Source organism: Podarcis tiliguerta (genome assembly GCF_965153285.1).
Source record: "Podarcis tiliguerta genome assembly, chromosome: 10".
In the NCBI taxonomy this organism is placed as follows: Eukaryota; Metazoa; Chordata; class Lepidosauria; order Squamata; family Lacertidae; genus Podarcis; species Podarcis tiliguerta.
Window position 1 is genome coordinate 31425641 of NC_139543.1, and position 18618 is coordinate 31444258.

The following is an 18618-nucleotide window of genomic DNA, read 5'->3' on the forward strand; positions in this document are numbered from 1 at the left end:
TCAAAAGTAAGTTTAAAATGCTTTACTTAGAAACTCACCAAAGGTCAGAGTCATGTGCTTTTCAATACAGTGGGCACGTCCAGTTCCCAAGAGACTGTGATCTACTCCCAGTATAAAAAAAACTGGCAGTGATCTACCCATTGTCATTGGAAGGAGGAGGAGTGTGCATGGGGCGGGTGGATTGCCCAGAGCTGTTGAGCTTTTTTGGAGATAGGATTGCCCAGAGTTCTTCAGCTTTTATTAACTTTCGGTAAACTTTATTTAATCCTACGATCGATAAGAGGATCAGCCAGGGATCTACCACGATCTACTGGTTGGACATGCCTGCACTACAGCATTCAGAAAAACTTACACAGGCAGTAAAACTTAGTTACAGAGTGGTGAATGCTGCTAAATTATTGGTATAGGAACTCAAGAGTGGCTTGTGAAAACCATGCAGTCTGAGTTGTAGCAATTAGCTCAAACCTCTTTACACGCTGAGCTGCTCAGGCAGACTGAAGGAGACCAAAGGCTTGACTACCTTGTTCCTCTCAAGGTGAGGGGGAAGTGAACATAGCTAAGTTAGGTAGGACTGCTTACTCTATGGTATTAACCCCTTCATGGATTAATTAGACTTCAGCATGTTGGCTACATAAGCTGGTTATCCCACAACGAGCTCAGGTGGGAATCTGTAGACTTCCAGGTGTTGCTAGACTATATATCCTCTCATTCCTGATCATTAGCTACACTGGCTGGGGCTGACAGAGTTGGAGTCCCACAATACTTGAGAGGCCACAGCTTTCTCTATCCTTGTGCTAGCAAAAGCCTAAAACATTTTGGAATGCAGGTACGTAACGTACTGTCTTCTCTGTACATACCACACCATGCTTCAATCAACAGCCAAGCGCCTAATCCAGGTAGGTGGGTACAAAGACCAGGGAGATGGTTTTAGTTATGGGATGGATTGTAAGGTATGCCCTCTGGAGAAAACCCACACAGCCCTATACTATCATTTTGAGAGCTAGTGTGGTGTAGTGGTTAAGAGCGGTAGTCTCATAATCTGGGGAACCGGGTTCACGTCTCCGCTCCTCCACATGCAGCTGCTGGGTGACCTTGGGCCAGTCACGCTTCTTTGAAGTCTCTCAGCCCCACTCACCTCACAGAGTGTTTGTTGTGGGGGAGGAAGGGAAAGGAGAATGTTAGCCGCTTTGAGACTCCTTAAAGGGAGTGAAAGGCGGGATATCAAATCCAAAACTCTTCTCTAATGAAAGTTTGGCTACTCAGGCAAGACTTTGAATGAGGCTGATAGTTCTGCTGATGGTTGGTTCTGTTGACTTACCTGTTGGTTTTGCTTTGGGCTACCCATTTGTTTGACTATTGCTTTATTATTGCTGCTGGATGGGTTGTGTTTTGCTGCCTTCCATTTTATGTTGTGTGTTTTGTACTATTATTTGTTAATTTGCTTTACTGTAAACTACGTTGACACGCACACAAACACCACCCTGAGAGCTTCCAGAATGAGTAAGGGAGATAAGAAATAATAAAGTAACTCATCCCATTGTGTGAATTCAAAGCCAAAACCTCCAGTCTCTGCTGCTTCCCTGTTTGGTTGGTGTCATCCTGACGCCCAATCACAGCTATGCTAAGATCCTAGGTTTCTCTATTGTTTTCAACATGTCTCATATCTGTCAGGGGAGGAGAGGACAGTCAGAGGAATCAGAGGTCAGTCAGATTGTGTGAATTTACAAGTGAAGCCTATGGCTTGGAGTAGTTGAGCCACGGGAATGTTGATAGTGTCTGTTTATAATGGAGAAGAAAGGACTGATCTGCATGAGCCTGTAAAGCATTTTGCTTTGTTGGTTTTTTATTGCATGTATATTTCATTGCTTTAAGCTGCTTTGAATTTCTTTGTGAGGTGTAAGGTTTTCAAACAAATAAATGATGGTTTGTGGATTCCTGAAGGAGAGCAGGTTGCAGAAGGTGGATATTATTATTATTATTATTATTATTATTATTATTATTATTTATACCCTGCCCATCTGGCTGAGTTTCCCCAGCCACTCTGGACAGCTACCAACAGAATATTAAAAACACAATAAAACATCAAACATTAAAAACTTCCCTAAACAGGGCTGCCTCCAGGTGTCTTCGAAAAGTCAGATTACTGTAGTTGTTTATTTCCTTGACATCAATGGGAGGGCATTCCACAGGGTGGGCACCACTACCGAGAAGGCCCTCTGCCTGGTTCCCTGTAAAAGACTCCCCTCCCTTGCCTCAGTTGTCTGGAGATCAGCAGGAACCAGACCGAAAAGTTTCCATTCAGACTTTGTGTTGTGTGCAGACAGAAGGAGCAGTGAAATAGCGCAAGAGTTTGGACTGTTGTCCAACTGTGGTGGTCCATGTGATGAGTGCAAAGGGCGCAATTTCCTTCCCCCAACTAAACATAGCCACCAGATTCCCAGCTTTCATTAAGAGAGAGAGAGTATGAGAGAGGCGAAACATAGAAATGAGACAAAATGGGGACATCATTGTCTTCCTACAAGCCTGCTCCACCCAACTCCCTCTTACTTTGCCCCCCTGCCCTGGAAAAACTACTGTGGGTGCCCTTGAGTCCAACAACGTAATTAAAAAATTCAGCAATTTTAGTTGTTTGGAGAACAGCCTCCCACAGTGTTCCTAACTTGGGCTATGTAGGGGTGGGGGTGTCTTTTACCTGAGGCAGGTGTTGGGAGTGCACTGGAGCCAGAGTAAATGGTAATTTCGACATAGCTTTGTTCTTTTATCCCAAACCAATCCAGATGGCCACCATCTCCGAGATCAGGCTGAGGGCAGCCAAATAATTCTGCCAGCTGAGTTGACCCTAACAGGCAGCTGATGTGAGTTATTGAGTCTCCTGTAAACTGCTCACCTTGTGTCGGTGAAAGATGATCAAAGTTAGATAGGCAGACCGGAGACTCGCTGCTCAGAAGCCATGACCCACTGAGAAAAATACATGGCACAAACACAATTGATCTCTGGCACCTCACATTTTAGAAATTAAACACTCCATCATTTTTATTTTCCTGGGGGACACACTGAGAATTCTTGATAATGAAAGTCATTAGAGTAATTAGGAAATTATTATCCAGTTCGAGATTGCCCAGTTAAATTCCCTGGCAACCCTCTGCTTCCAGTTTTCCATCCAAAATTCCTCTGGCATACGGAAGACATTTAGAAACATTTAACATTTATGATTTTAAACCTTGCGCCAGCCAAGGGTGACCTTAACTGGCTAGCAAAAGAATCTCAGAGAATGGTTTCTAAACAATTAGATCTTCATCATCATACCACCACTACCCCCCAAAATCAATATATTGTTATGCCTGGGTCTAAGGCTTTTCAAGAAGTATGTTACATATTTATTTATTTTTTTAATCACATCCTCTTTCAGTTATTAAATGCACAAAGGGCATATTTGTCCCTAGGGAACTTGGGTAAGTGTAACATGACTGGAAACAGAATGTGTATGACAGATGATAGAACTCTTGCAATTAGAGTATAATTCCTACTCAATATTTCTTGGAGGTACAGTGGATGTAAATTTTACTGTGGGCCTAACTGAAAAGAGGTGCATGGGGTTAAATTCATGGCCAATCACCTTCCTAGAAAATTTTCTCTTCCATTCATTATCTCTGTCCCATGCTCAGAGCAGACTTGTATGAATGAACCTAAGCATATCCCTAATCATTCAGGGAACACTTCTTAAGTCATTAAAGGCACCATTTGGAAACAATAAAAAGCCCTAACAAACAAGGATGGGAGACTTTGTCCCTCGTGATTTACCTTCCAGGGGCCGCATTGCAAGTGGTAGGTGGGGCCAGAGAGCGAGGGAAGTAGCGGTTTTGAAGCAGAGGAAGAAATGCAGGCTTGCAGCTCTGGAAAATGTCTTTTGGGGACTGCTTATTTGTAGGAGTTTAGCTGCAAAACCTGTATTTTAGAAAATGAACTCAAAATTGGCATAAAGTTTTTGTTGACTGCTGTTTCCAAAGGAAGCCAAGCTCAGGCAAGCGGTGCCCCTGGCACTTTCACAGCATCTGAACCAAATGTAACAATATATTGAGTTGAATGTGAACGAAACAACCACTGAGAATTATGGAGAAAATGCACTTTTTTCGGAGAATATAAGGAACCTACTTATACCGAGCAAATGAAGTCAAACCGGAAGATGTATTACAGACATTGATCAGTAAATGTGTGTACTTTTCAAGGACAGAATGTGTGTGCATACATCAGAAATATACTGTTGAATAGAAGAAGAAGAAGAAGAAGAAGAAGAAGAAGAAGAAGAAGAGGAGGAGTTTGGATTTGATATCCCGCTTTTCACTCCCTTTAAGGAGTCTCAAAGCGGCTAACATTCTCCTTTCCCTTCCTCCCCCACAACAAACACTCTGTGAGGTGCGTGAGGCTGAGAGACTTCAGAGAAGTGTGACTGGCCCAAGGTCACCCAGCAGCTGCATGTGGAGGAGCGGGGAAGCGAACCCGGTTCACCAGATTACGAGACTACCGCTCTTAACCACTACACCACACTGGCTCTCCAGTTGCCATCACATTGCGGGAAGGATGCAAAGTCCCTTGGGGTGTGGGTCATTTATACAATTATCCGGTTCCTTAAATGCATATGCATAGGGATCAGGTTTTGTTAACCTTCTCATGTCAGTCCAGCTTATATTAAGTACAATAATATGTGAGCTCATTTAACTAAAGTAGGAATAATCTTCGGGTTTCTTTAATGGCAGGCAGGATCGCCACCTTGATTGGATGCTGGAAGCTGGAACTTTCAATCGCACTGCTAGTTACAAGATTAAAATAGGTGGCAGAAATATTAGTAAACATCATTTTTCAAATAGGTAAGAGCTCAGAAAGATTCAACACAATTTTGTGGGAAAATCAGGACAATCCTTAGATGAAGTTAGTCAACAGCTGTATTTCTGTAGAGGCGACCTACACTTTGATCTAAATTGACCTGATAAACCCCCAACAAAAAGTTACTAACTGTGAGGCTCCTTGATGATGTCCCTGAACAAGGGATATAAACATGAGTTTCATGTGCCAGTTTGGATTTTATAGTCCTCAAGTGACTCGTGTAGGCTCTATGAATTAAGTTGTTGTTTATATCTTGGAACGTGTCCAAGGGATATTCCGTTTTCTGCAGTATGAGTCCACAAATCTTGTCACAGGGATTTTTTATTTTTACTATCGATACGTTATAAGGCTCCAATTTTCCATTCAGATCATAGCAATTATCTCCTTCCAGCAGAAAGCCCCCAAAAGAGAGCAATATCAGCTCTGAAGTTGCCACTGTGACGTAATGGTTAGGGTTTGGGATTAGGACCTGGGAGCAGTGGCGTAGCATGGGTTGTCAGCACCCGGGGCAAGGCAAGTTATTTGCGCCCCCTAACCCGGGGCAAGGCAAGTAATTTGCGCCCCCCCACCCTGCTGCACTGTCCCTCCCCCAGATAGTCCCTCGCTCTCTCTCCACACCGCACCGCACGCCTGGCACCCTCCCCTCCACAGTGGGCGGCGACCCGGCGGCTCGGATCGGATTCGCACAGCCAGCACTGCAGTGAGAGAGTGAGCCAGGTAGGGGCAGAGAGCTGCGAGTGTGAGCACCCCCCCCCCAGATGTTGCGCCCGGTGCGGCCGGCCCCCCCTGCACCCCCCACGCTACGCCACTGCCTGGGAGAGCAGGGTTTGAATCCCTATTCAGTCTCGAAGCTCACTGGGTGACCTTGGTCCAGAGGTTAAGAGGAAGCCAGCCCCATGGATCCAAATATTTTTGGAAAGCATTGAAACGACTCAATTATTTGAGGTTCTTCCCGCAGCGGAAGCCTGCCCCCTATAATGTCTTCTTCCTGGGGTATTTCCCAACTTTGATTTCCTAAGAAAAGCTCAACAACTTTGGCTACCCCCCCAAAAAAAATCCTGACTACACCCATATCATGGATACAACACTGGGGAGGGGGGAGGGGCTTCAGAGGAGCGAGTCACCAGCTCAACTACTTCATCTTTAGATGGAAATACAGCACTCAAAGGACACAAATTGTTAATATAAAAATATTGGAAGCAGCCACCTGTGAACAGCACGGAAGGCTCAAATGCACACACTTCTTAGGAAGGCAGCTAAAAATATAATAACCCTGCTTGCTTTCCTTTGACCTCTTTCTACCTATACAGGAAAGGCCTTAAGCTGCCCTTTCTTCTCGCCCGGGACTGTTCTGAACCGACAGGTGCAAGTGTGAAAAAAACTTTTATGATCCAGGAGTACACTCCTCTTTAACGGAAAAGCAAATAAATCTCAGCATTCCATGCCAGCAATTTCACAAGCTTTGATTTCGGTTGCAGTAAGTCTTTATTGTGCCCGACAGCCAGGCAGGACCGTTAAGATTACTTCTGGCAGAAGTTCTACTGCAAACATATAAACATAGAGGAAAGAGGCTATCAAGCCAATTGAACAGCCTCATCTGCCGTCACAACTTCCTTTCTTAGCATCACTGTTGCTTTAGCTGAAATGCCTTCATGAGTTAAACCAATTAAGCGAAATACCATCTTTGCTTTCAACTTTTAAGTCTGGAAGAGATGACTTTTTCTGACACAGGAAATCTGGTTGTGACAATTTAGCATCGTCGTGTTTTTGAACTGTGTGTATTCCAGTATAAATACTAGTATCTATTTTTAAAGGGCTTTCTCCAGCACCAAATTAAAAGGAACCAAATGCCTGAAAGTAGGGGGAAGCTCATAAACTTTTCACATGCAAAGCATGTATTCCACCACTGAAATACAATCATGCAGAATGCTCTCTTCAGTGAGGTCTGCCCGATCTCTGCACACCTTTTCAGTACCAGGTAGAAACTGAACTTTTTCTCCAGGCCTTTGAAAGACTGTGTTGTCTGCTTTTAGTGTGGTGCTAAACCTTGTCCATCGCTGTTACCGGGTGTGAAGGGCTGTTTTCATTTTTACATGTTGTATGAAATGTTAATGTTTCATATGACTTTTTTCCTTATAGTCAACAATGCACTTACATGTATGTTTTTTGAACGCAAGTCACTCTGCAACCTTTTAGGTGCAAGAGACTAAGAAAAAAGAATAAAGAACCACAAATTCACACCTCTCCAATCTCTCCACAGAGGAAGGGGTGCCCATAAATATGTATAGGAGGAATAAAAGCTCCCAGCAATAATTAGCAGCTGAATCAGTGTCACAGGAATGTTCCTGATGTGAAAAGGTTGCATCTGCATAACTTTTTCCAGTCAGGAAGCTACCTGCAAAATGGAAGAAAAATTCCTTTTTTTGGATAGAGAATATGCCACGCCTGTGTCTGCTATGTACTCCGTAAAATATATAACTTTGCTTAATATATTTACCCCACCTCAGGACTAAAATGGTACCTCTTATTTAAGAAAGCAAACACACTCTACTTCTTGTCAGCGGATTCAGTGATACTTACCCCACAGAAAGTCTATAAAAGAACGAAGCTATGCTTGCGTTTATCAAAATAAAATGCCCTACTATTGCAGTTGTCTTCACTCCACATACAGCTTGAGTAGCATGGAAAAAGTGATTGGTATTATTGGTGTTTGCCCTGAAACACCAAATAGGATGAAAGGGTTTATTCCCACTTATGAAGAATCGAAGCAGAGAATTGTGCAAGAGTGAGTGAGTAACAAGTTTGTAGCAGCCAGATGAATACTGCATGGTTTTTGTCCATAGCTGGTTCTCCTCAATTGCTGGTGGCAGATTGTTTTCTTTCTATTTAGGCATGAAATGAAGATTTCCTGGCATCCACTTGCTTTGTCCTCACTTCATGTGCTATCCCTCAAAGAGAGGTTTGCTGCCAGAGACCCAGCATTCGACCTCAGGACACACCATTTCCCTTTAGCGCCAGCTTCTCTAATCTAGTTTGAGAGAATCATGGCCTAAATAGGCAGGGCAGGCATGGTCTTCTCCCACCCCCACCCCTGAGTTTATAACCCAGCCTTTTTTCTCCAAGGAGCTCAAAGTGGCTTGTGTGGTTCCTCCCTCTTCTTATTTAACTCCTACAAAAACCCTGTGAGGTAGGTCGGGCAGAGAGGCAGTGACTGGTCCAGGTTCACCCAGTAAGTTTCACGGCTGAGTGGGGGTCCAAACTCTGGTCTCCCATGTCTAGCATTCTAACCACTGCATCACAATAGTTCCTTCTGTTTAGGGAAGTTTTTAATGTTTGATGTTTTATCACGTTTTTAATATTCTGTTGGGAGCCGCCCAGAGTGGCTGGGGAAACCCGGCCAGATGGGCAGGGCTTAAATAAAACAAATCATTGTGTTGCTTGGTGCTGCTAACAAAGAACAGTGTTTGGACCAAAGGGTAGTTCAATTTCTCTTTAGTTTGAAAGTGTTGCGACAGGAAAACCAGCGAACTACCTGCACAGTCCAACTGGGGAGTGGGGGTACAGACCCCCACCTCCTATGGGAAAAGGGTGGCAACATGTGGAACTCTTACCCTGGAGAAAGGGTTAGGGGCAACATGACCTCAGTGTATAAAATCTTGCATGCCATGAAGTAGACAAAGGTTATTCCTCTGTCTCTTGTAACACGAGAATTCATAGGCAGCATGGGCATCCAATGAAGCTGCACGTTGAAAGACCCAGGATACCAAAAATGAATAAATAAACTGTGGAACTTGCTGCCACAGGAAGCAGGGATGGCCACCAGCTTTAAAATAGAGAAATATGTGGAAGGTAAATGCTATCGATGGCAACTAGCCATTGAGGGCTATGCGCTGCGTCGGAGGCTGTAGGCTTTTGAATACCTGCTGCCGGAAAGGGCAGGTGGAGTGTGTTCTTGTGATTGGGTCCTGCTTTGCCGCTTCCCATAGGCATCTGGTTGGCCACTGAGAACAAGATGCTGGACTAGATCGACCAGTGGCTTGATGCAACATGCTCTCTTGTTATTAACAAAATGTTCTCCCCCTTCCCAATGTGTGACTGTGGTTGAGGATTAGCCCATGTAAGTTGTTTCCCTTTGTGGCTCCAGGGTGTGCAGTAGATAAGAGTTAGCTCCGGTTCTCCGGTGTATTTGTTTTTAATTTTAACCATCAATGGGGGGGAAATTCATGGGAAATGCGTCCAGTGGCCTACAGTTATTGTGCATGTATCGTCAAGCAAAACCAACCGACCCCCACATTTGCACCAGCTTAATTAAAGACAATGGAAACAGGATATTTTTTTAAAACTTATATTCAAAATATCTTTGTATAAACAATGGCAATACTACAGAGTAGTATTTTAATACAAATCAGTTCAATATTATTAACTGTTAAACTTTTATTATAAATTAAAATTTCTTTACAAAAAATTGCACATAATAAATTGACCACTCTTAGGTTCTGATGCACTGGCAATTGCAACTGTATCTTTAATCTTCAAGTTTAAGTCTCTGCCACAAGTCCAGAATGCAGAAAGGGCAGGAAACCACCCTCATTGAGCCTTCAAGTGCAAAAAGCATACTTGTGGCCATGGCAGTTACTTTCCTTAAGAGCGGCTGCTTTTGTTTTTATATCCTGCAATGAAAACGAATCTCCAAAACGAAACAAAAAGGGATTGGGAAAGAGGGTGGGGTGGGGTTGGGAGGAAAACAAAGTGGACCGATTCTTTTTGCTGTAAACTCAGCCCATATTTTTAGCCCCAAACACAGATCTCTCAGGCATCAGTGCGAGCGTCAAGTGAAATCAGGAACCGCACAAAAGAAAATGAAAAATCGAAAATAAAATATAAAAATTAACACATTTAAAGTCTGTCATTGGGATGAACTATACTTACGTACATGATGTTATGAGAGTCTGGCAGGGCCCAGAAGCAGGCCATAGAGGACATTCATTTATCCAAGGAGGCGATCATGTCAATTGTTTCCAGGTTCAAGGAAAGCAGGCCAGAGAGAGACTTGATATGCTCAGCTTTGCGCATCTGCTTTTCAGAGGCCTAAAGCCAGAGATCAGCCTGAAGAATCATTCAAATGATTTTGGCATTTAATAGGACTTAGCACTGACTGCACCCAGTGTTCAGCGATTCGTGCTTTCTGTTCTGTAAGTGTTTAAATTTAAAAGCTCATCTAGGCTGACTCCAACCTCTTGGCACTTGGAAACTAGTTTTCTCAGGTTATCAGTTTTACCTCCTCCTGATGCTTCAAACAGGAGCTGCTGTAAGAGATGGTGAAGCAGACATAAGATTTAGCCAGAGCTGGAATATCACCACATCAATGGACATGGGATATGCAGAAAATTGAAATGAAACCTTAAACGGAAACATAAGGAGAAAACATTACATCTTTCCACAGGGTTGCGCAAAGAGGTAGCTTCTGAAAGGCTCTCTGATATAAGTGATGGACCTGTAAAGAAGAGACAAGAATCAATCTAATGTTATCCCAACAAAACTTATGTTTGTTGCGCAACATGCACTTTTTCTGTCTTATGTGCCTGTAACACAGGTTAGGAATGGTGACGATATGGCAGGGAAATGCTTGAGGGCTACTGCTAGATTTAAAAGCTTTACATTTTTCAAAAAGTGCTTAGTTTTAAGGCCGTAGAGCAGACATGGAAGCCTGATGACAACATTGTAAATGCTTAGAAGCAAGTTAGTCCTATCTGTCCCCATTTCAAATTGACTGAATTGGTTTACTGTGTGCCATATATTCAAAAGTTTGTACTGATCACTGAAGACTTCTTTGTTGGATTTAAGCTTCTTTTGTTATTTAAAGGCTCTGCAATCCTACACCCACTTACTGAGGAATTAATTGTTCTGATTTCTTATCCACCCTTCACAGTGAGGACTCATGGTGTAACTATTTAAAAATACAGTATTGACATCCGCTAAAAAAACAGCTATACTGGAGGGAACAAGATAGGTCCCAAATACATATCTCAGGCATCAAAGGACAGAGTAAAGAGGTGTGCCTTCATCAGCATGTGAAAAATTACAGAATGAAGATGTCAGACACACTTCTGTAGCTCAGGGACTGCCAAATAAATTACCACTCCTTGGACACTTAGCTAGTTTGTAGGGAAGGAGACAGCTATTTGGGACCTAGGCCTCATTCAAATAATCAGGTTTTGCTTCTGACATGTACAGGATTGCATAGTAAATGAGCATTATGTGAACAAGTGGGAAGAATTAAGTATGTTAAATTAACATCCTAAGTGTCCTTGTGTTGGCACACTACTGTGTTTGAAAGCTAAAGGTAAAGGTACCCCTGCCCGTACGGGCCAGTCTTGCCAGACTCTAGGGTCCGCAGACACTTCCGAGTCACATGGCCAGCGTGACGAAGCTGCTCTGGCGAACCGGCACCAGAGCAGCACACGGAAACGCCGTTTACCTCCCGCTATAAAGCGGTACCTATTTATCTACTTGCACCCGGGGGTGCTTTCGAACTGCTAGGTTGGCAGGCGCTGGGACCAAACGACGGGAGCGCACCCCACCGCGGGGATTTGAACCGCCGACCATGCGATCGGCAAGTCCTAGGCACTGAGGTTTTACCCACAGCGCCACCCGCGTCCCTCCCTGTTTCAACCAAGTCTGGCTCTAGCACATCGAGCCCCTGACAGAATTAACCTAAAAGGAAAAAAGACTTAGCCAGAACCTTTCTTCATCCTTGCCTTCATTTGATAACGGACACAATTTCTGAGGAGCAGACCTCTTATTCTAAAGCTCGCTTAGCAAGAACACTGTTCTCAAGCTTCTTTTTTTTAAGGTGTAGACTAGTTCATTAAACTCAGGGGTGAGGCTAGTTAAGTATCTTTGCAACTGGCTATTTCAATAAGCTTTTCTTACATACCTCTCTCTGTCCCTTTAGAAAGCACTCAGCAGCAATGGCTCTGAAGGGAAGAAATAAAAATGACTTATTTTTTTGCAGAATACAGAATATCTTTATGGGAAGAACACTGAGTATGGGATGGAACTATAAAAGTCCTGGAAAGTAACAGACTAACTCCCAATGATGGTAATCTATAGTGAAGAGACAAAAAAGATCCATTTCATAAACAATCTTACATGAGCAAGACATTTCAGTTGTTCCCATTATGTACAAACACTGCAGACAATGATCAGTTCATCACCACTGGATATTGCTATTATGATATATAAAGGGGAGGGTAGAAAGGAGGAGGGAAACAGAAGTCAATAATTTAATGGTAAACATTCCAAAGCAGCAACAATAAAATTCATCAACACATTTTCCTTACTTAGACACACAAGGCATACTTACTTCTGAAATATTTTTTGTATGGGAAGCAACAGTCCTCATTTTACGACATTAGTGCCAGGAATCTGTCTAAACCAAAGTTTGTGGAAAGACTGCAATAATGAAAAACCTTTCTAGCATAAAACCAAATTTGAAGGCCTACTTCAAATGTAGCTTTATGAAGCAAACCTTATTTTTTTAAAAAAAATTATCTATGTTAACAGGTGTATGACTGTTGAATTACATTTTCCAGATGGCCAGGCATGTTGGGATATTATATGTAAACATCTTGGCTTGTAGTTTCAGAATCTGGACATTGCTCTCTTCCCAGTGTTGTTGAAGCAGCCTGCAGTGACAAAGGAGCAAAGGGAAACATGTAAAGCAGTAATACTAAGCTCTTTTAAAAGCTTGAACAGGGGTGGGGGGAGGTGGGAGAAGAGGCGCAAGGGAGAGTACAGTTAGGGGGAAAAGAAAGTACACCCTCTGTTGTGGTTGTACACATCAGGACATCATATTGTATCATGGTTTATTTAACAAAAATAAAGCCCAAATGGAGAAGCCATGTGTGAAAAACTAAGTACACCTTATCACTCAATAGTGTGAAGAACCACCTTTAGCATCAATAACTTGAAATAATCGTTTTCTGTATGACTTTCACAATAATAGTAGTTGTAATAATACTACAGTGGTGCCCCGCAAGACGAATGCCTCGCAAGACGGAAAACCCGCTAGACGAAAGGGTTTTCCATTTTTCAATGCGCTTCGCAGGACGAATTTCTCTATGGGCTTGCTTCGCAAGACGAAAATGTCTTGCGATTCTTGCGATTTTTTTTCGCTCCCCACCCCCTTATTCTAAGGCACTAAGCTGCTAATAGCCTTTTAGCAGCTAATCCGCTAATCCCTTAAGCCTTTAATAGCCGCTAAACCGCTAATAGCGCTAATCCGCTAATAGGGTTGCTTCGCAAGACGAAAAAACCGCAAGACGAAGAGACTCGCGGAACGGATTCTTTTCGTCTTGCGAGGCACCACTGTACTTTGGAATAACAGGTGAGGCCTCTCTGTCCAGTGTTCTTATAAACCTACTGTAGAATACTTGGCCTAAGAATGAGTCCCACAAACCCAGACGTAATGCCGGGGGTGGGGGTGGGGGTGGGGGAGGGGAGACTGTTCTATCTGGCAAACCAAAATGCTTGCCCTAATGTAATGATCACCTTAGAGCAAAGCTTCCCAAATTTTTCATGTTGGTGACACACTTTTTAGACACACATCATTTTGTGACACAGTAATTGAGTTTTACTAGCAAACTAACCCTTTTCCAGTCCCGGGAGGAGTGTTGAGAAAGTTTGGAAAGCTCTGCCTTAGGAGCAACACTAAATTCCTCTCCTCATGTTTTTTTGTTAACAAGTATTATTTCAGTTTGGAGGAAGGCTTAGAAATCATATTATGTATTTATTCTCTTTGCTCTATACCAGGGTTTCCCAAACCTGGGTCTCCAAGCTGTTTTGGGATTATAACTCCCATCATTCAGTTAGCAGGACGAGTGGTCAGGGATGAGGGGAATTGTAGTCCAAAAGCAGCTGGAGACCCAAGCCCTGCTCTAGACTATTTATTTTCAGATCTAATCTTTGTGAAGATTTTTTTTTTTCTTCAAAGAAAGCCCCACTCAGCCATCCAGCTTAGAAGATGGCAAGTAACTTTTTTAAAGGGCATCAGGGAAAACAGGTACTTGCTTCTAAATGCTTCCGCCAATATTCTCTTACCTGAATGCAAGTCCAGGATTAGCAGGCATGGTAGAGCAAAATCTTTCCAATTCTTTGGAATGCTGAGACTTCGGAATACAACTCAGATAAAAGAAAATAACCTGTAAAGGTTAATTTTCAAGAAGTTAGATCATTCAAGCTGCCTGCTTTGTTCACAAATCCAACACTGATGGGCACTCTCTCTTGAATTTGATGACGAAGACAGTGGCACTGAGTTAGTAGCAGCATCTACAAATAGCTCTTCCAGGTACCAGTGGCCCCAAAGATGAACCACAGCAAGAGGAACACAGGGGAATTTGCACTTTTCCAGCAAATGCTGGAGCCTTCAAAAAGTAGGGAGGGCCGATGGAAGAGACACCAGCTGAGGCAGCATTTCAGAGGTGTTAGCCAAGGATGATCTCCAAGCAGCCTAAGGAACCTGAAGGTCAGCTCTGAAAGGAAAGTGAGACAGACAACCCTTCCCTATACAGCAACACTAGGCTTCTACAGTTCGCCAATCCCCAGCCTACAAAACATTTTAGAGAAGTTGATACTCTACAAATTTAGCCACTGCGCAATGTGCACACACACTCTGCAGCAAGGAGCTTTTGTATATGTGTACAGTTCTCATTTCCCTTACAGAATTGGTCTTTTAGCGCACTATGTTGAACAAAATACTAAGGAAACCCTACATGTATTTTAGCATAACGTATTTTATATACAGAGTCCTGTATCTGAATTACCAAAACACTTATACCTTGTTGTGGAATTCATAGTTGGTCCAGTAATCAGCGGTGCTAAATGGAATAGGGTAACGGGTGGGGACTGTAACAAGACATCTGTTCACAAGATCTGTAAAAAGCTTGAATTCTTGAACTTGATTGTTAGATCTGACAACCTTGCCATTGATGAAAACAAGGTAACTGAAAAAGAAAGAAACCCCGGTGTGAACACTTCCAAATGCATTACTTTTACAGTTACAATGTCTCGTCATTTAAACTTACTCTATCCAAATCTGCTGAACTATTTCCTCTTGCATAACTGCTCCCAGAGCTGCCTCATAAGCATCCACTGCATCGCCAGAACTTCCATGAAGAGACTGGTATAAGCTATTTTTCATTGAAAGAAAACAGCATTAGCTTTTTTGAAACTGTTACATGCCTTTTGTGAAAGAAAAGGGCAACGGAGAAGCTTGACATTATACGCAAGTATAAGCCAAAGAAAATTATCAGAGGTACAAAATGTTTCCTAGTTTTAAAAGTGTTTCAACACTTTAACTATTCACAGTGGTTAACAGGCAACAATTAATACTGAAATTAATGTAGTTAACGTAAGTCAGCAAAACAGCTCTTCATCTCTTTTTGACTGAATGTCTGCAAGAGAAATACTGTGGCCAACAATGCAGATGATGAGAGTATTTTAGTAGAAATTCCTTACACTTTATGAATCTAAGCACTTGAAGAAAGGGATTTTGGCAGCTGCCTAAGTACTTCTAAGAAGTTCTCTCTTCCATTTATATATAATTCAAAACTAAAGTGTGGGACACAGGGCTCAAGCAGCACATCTGTCTTCTGATTTTAAACTTAGACACAGCCAACTTCATGGTGTTTTAAGTAAAAAAATCACAACAGATGCTTGTAACACCAAACTGCAAACTAAATAGCATAAGAAAGGGCAAGCAAAGCAGTGCATGGTGTATGTTCATGACATAAATACCAAAATCCTAAAGGATACTGGCAGAAACTAGGACAACCATGGCACTCCTTATATTTGCTCTTATTATATATAATACAAGATTAGCTGCCTCCTCTACAATCTGTAGTTCCCTACTTAGAAAGTGTTGCAATATTCAAAAAATTATCAGACTTTGGAAAAACTCACCAGTATATTTGCCACAAGTAAGGAATTTGCTGGTTTAAAAGCTCTTCTGTAAAGCTTCCCTTATACATAGGCGGTGTGAATTCAATTGGCATTGGGAAATTCAAAAAATATCTAGAACAAAGAGTCCGTATTCAGTGTGACAAATGTTCACTACACCAAAACAATCCTAACCTGAAGCAATCTGAGCAAAGAGTGGACACACCACCTATGTGTATCTCCAAGCGAATGAGAGGCAGACTAGAATTTGGAAGAAGCGTATGGCAGCCACTGAAAATGGTAGCTGCTTGTCTAGTTTTCCCATCTGTAGCGTAGAGCATAGCTGCGTTTCAAAATCATGATTTTCTGCATTCCCTTGCGCCAAGGATTACTGTGGTATCTAGTTTGATTCCAAGTGAAAACAAAACAGTGAAGGAGATACCAAAGAAATGTATTTAAGCTATGCTTAATATGGTCTTAAAGAGATGTCTGAAGAAGGCTTTGTTATAATCCTTTCACAATCTTATGAGAACATATAAATATGTGTGATCCGCCCTGACACCTGCAGGTATACGGCGGTATACCAATTTTAATAATAATAATAAAATAATGCAACCCACTAATAAACTTTTTACCTCAAATGGAGTGTTTGAATTAAGTTACAGAAACTCATAAGGTAACATAGGCTCCCATAACAACCCCACCTTAGGGTGCTGCAAGGCTTATTTCAAAAGCCTGAGGTGTTGCAGAAATCTATCTTCCTGTTTGCAGCATCAGTTTCAGCTACTTAACCTGGCTACCTCATATGTAAATGGGGTTTGTGCCAATAATTACAGGGTGCTAAAAGATTCTGGAAGAATATCTCAAGAAATAATAGCTTCTCTCGACATAGCTGTACACCACTTTTCTAAAAGTATTTGTCTACTTTTATATCACAAGCACTAGTTGCCTTACACTCAACACACAAACTGACAAATAATAAAGTAACATGTGAATTGCTTTTCACTGTAATGAGAAATCTAAGGACAGCATCACCATAAAGTTCTGCAAGAAACTAAGGTTTGTGCAAAATGGCAGTGTGTAACGTAAGTGTTTTTACAAGTAACCATACAGAAATTTTATAAACGGAACCGAGCAACGCATCACATAAACCGAGCTCATAGCAGCATGGAATGATTAGTTTGCTTGCCAGACTTACCGTAACAGATCCACAGGACTGTTGTCTCGAGTCACACTCTCAAAGAATGCTGCAACGAAGGCTTGCAACAGTGGAGGAATACTATCTGATCTATTCTGTCATGAGAGAGTAAGCGACATTGGACTAAAGTTACAAAATGTGAAGAGCAAATCAAACTTCTGCGTAATACATTTTAATGGCTCTTTCAAAACCATGAATGCAGATGGTGGGCAGACATTACCCAAAAGCAGAATGCTACCTAAATTTTCTGCAGTGCTTCAAATGGTTAACATTCAAGGATGAACTTTTTCATCTCTCCATAGGTTAGATTCATCAGCTCACCCGTTTGCACGTTACAAAAGAAGGATAAAGAGTCATACACGACTGTTGCAACATCTGTGTCATATTCTAACGCCAGCGTGCCCCAACCGGATGTTTTCCTCTACAGCTCTCACCAACCAAGCTGGAGCCGATAACAGTTGAGTCCCAATCATCTGAAGAAGGCTGTTCTACATCGTCCAATAAACCACTCCCTTCAGATTCACATTCCAGCTTTTTTTTGTTTTTAGCATTTGTGGGCAACAACAACTTTAGGCAAAACAAAAACTCAGCTGCTTAAAGTCTGAAAATCAAACTCATGGTCAAATCCTTTCACTGTAATGTACTCTGACTGTCACCATTTTGTATTAAATAAACTTGGGTTTCTCTCCAACCAGTTACAAAAAGCTAAATAAAGTCATTGGTGTTTTACCTGCAGAATGAAGAATTTGCACATAAAGTAGAAAACCTGGGCATTTTGAGGGTTTTTCTCAAATGCTGTAAGCCAAACGTCACATGCTTTTTCCATCTGGCCAGTCCGCAAGTACAAACCAACTAGTGCTTCTAGCAGCCGACAGTCAATGGGGTTTAGTTTCAAGAGTGATTTACAAAGCTCAATAGCAGCTTCCCACCTTGAATGAAAACAGTGAAAAACAGCAATTACTTATCTTATTTTAAAAAAGACCGTGACCTAGAAGAACTTCCAAGACAATCTTGTGAACTATTACACTCTTTCCTATTACCTATTCTTTTTTAATCATAACAATGGGCATGAACCTCCTTTCTTAGTGCTGATATATTCATCTGTGTTAATACCAGAAAAATGGGAAATTGTCACTCACCATGCATTTTTGTACAAAGGATTCTATTCAACTAAATTTTACCCAGAGGAGACCCATTTAAATTAATTGCCTTGGCTAACTCGCAGCAATTAATTATAGTGGTTCTACTCTGAGTAAAACCTAGTTGAATATAACCCATAATGCTTAACACAGCATATAAAAAATAGCAATTTTGCAAGTGACTTACCTTTCTAACAGCTGCTGCAAAATGACCATGTTTCTATATAGCGGAAGACAGAGAACTCCTCTTTCATCAGCTGCAGAATCCTCACTGGTGCATGACTGGATGGCATCTAAAAACAAGCAAACATTAAGTAAGATCACACATTCACAATTACAAAGCTTTACCGCAGAAAAAGCTTATAAGTTAATGTATAAATACACCTGTATTTTGTTGGGTTTGGGGGGGGGGATGGGGAGACAATGTAGTCATGCATTTCATTTCAGTCATTGTGCTTTAGA

At 41.9% G+C, this 18618-nt stretch overlaps 1 protein-coding gene across 5 annotated transcripts in view; it reads right to left on the reverse strand.

Moving 5' to 3' along the window:
- Positions 1–9300: 9300 nt before the first annotated feature.
- ZFC3H1 (zinc finger C3H1-type containing) overlaps positions 9301–18618 on the reverse strand; it is a gene marked incomplete at its 5' end in the record, with an annotated part of 33996 nt that continues 24678 nt past the window's right edge. For 2 of the 5 annotated variants that reach the window (XM_083399236.1, XM_083399235.1), the window contains 11 exons: positions 9301–10187; positions 10313–10375; positions 11819–11858; positions 12468–12569; positions 13984–14084; positions 14720–14885; positions 14967–15071; positions 15844–15954; positions 17018–17112; positions 17748–17946; positions 18344–18449. In XM_083399236.1, the coding sequence (XP_083255362.1) occupies positions 10050–10187; positions 10313–10375; positions 11819–11858; positions 12468–12569; positions 13984–14084; positions 14720–14885; positions 14967–15071; positions 15844–15954; positions 17018–17112; positions 17748–17946; positions 18344–18449 (1226 nt within the window). In that variant the 3' untranslated portion in view covers positions 9301–10049. Of the gene's footprint in view, positions 10376–11818; positions 12111–12467; positions 12570–13983; positions 14085–14719; positions 14886–14966; positions 15072–15843; positions 15955–17017; positions 17113–17747; positions 17947–18343; positions 18450–18618 lie in introns of all 5 variants that reach the window. The other 3 variants (XR_014502050.1, XR_014502051.1, XR_014502049.1) reach the window with 3 other exon arrangements.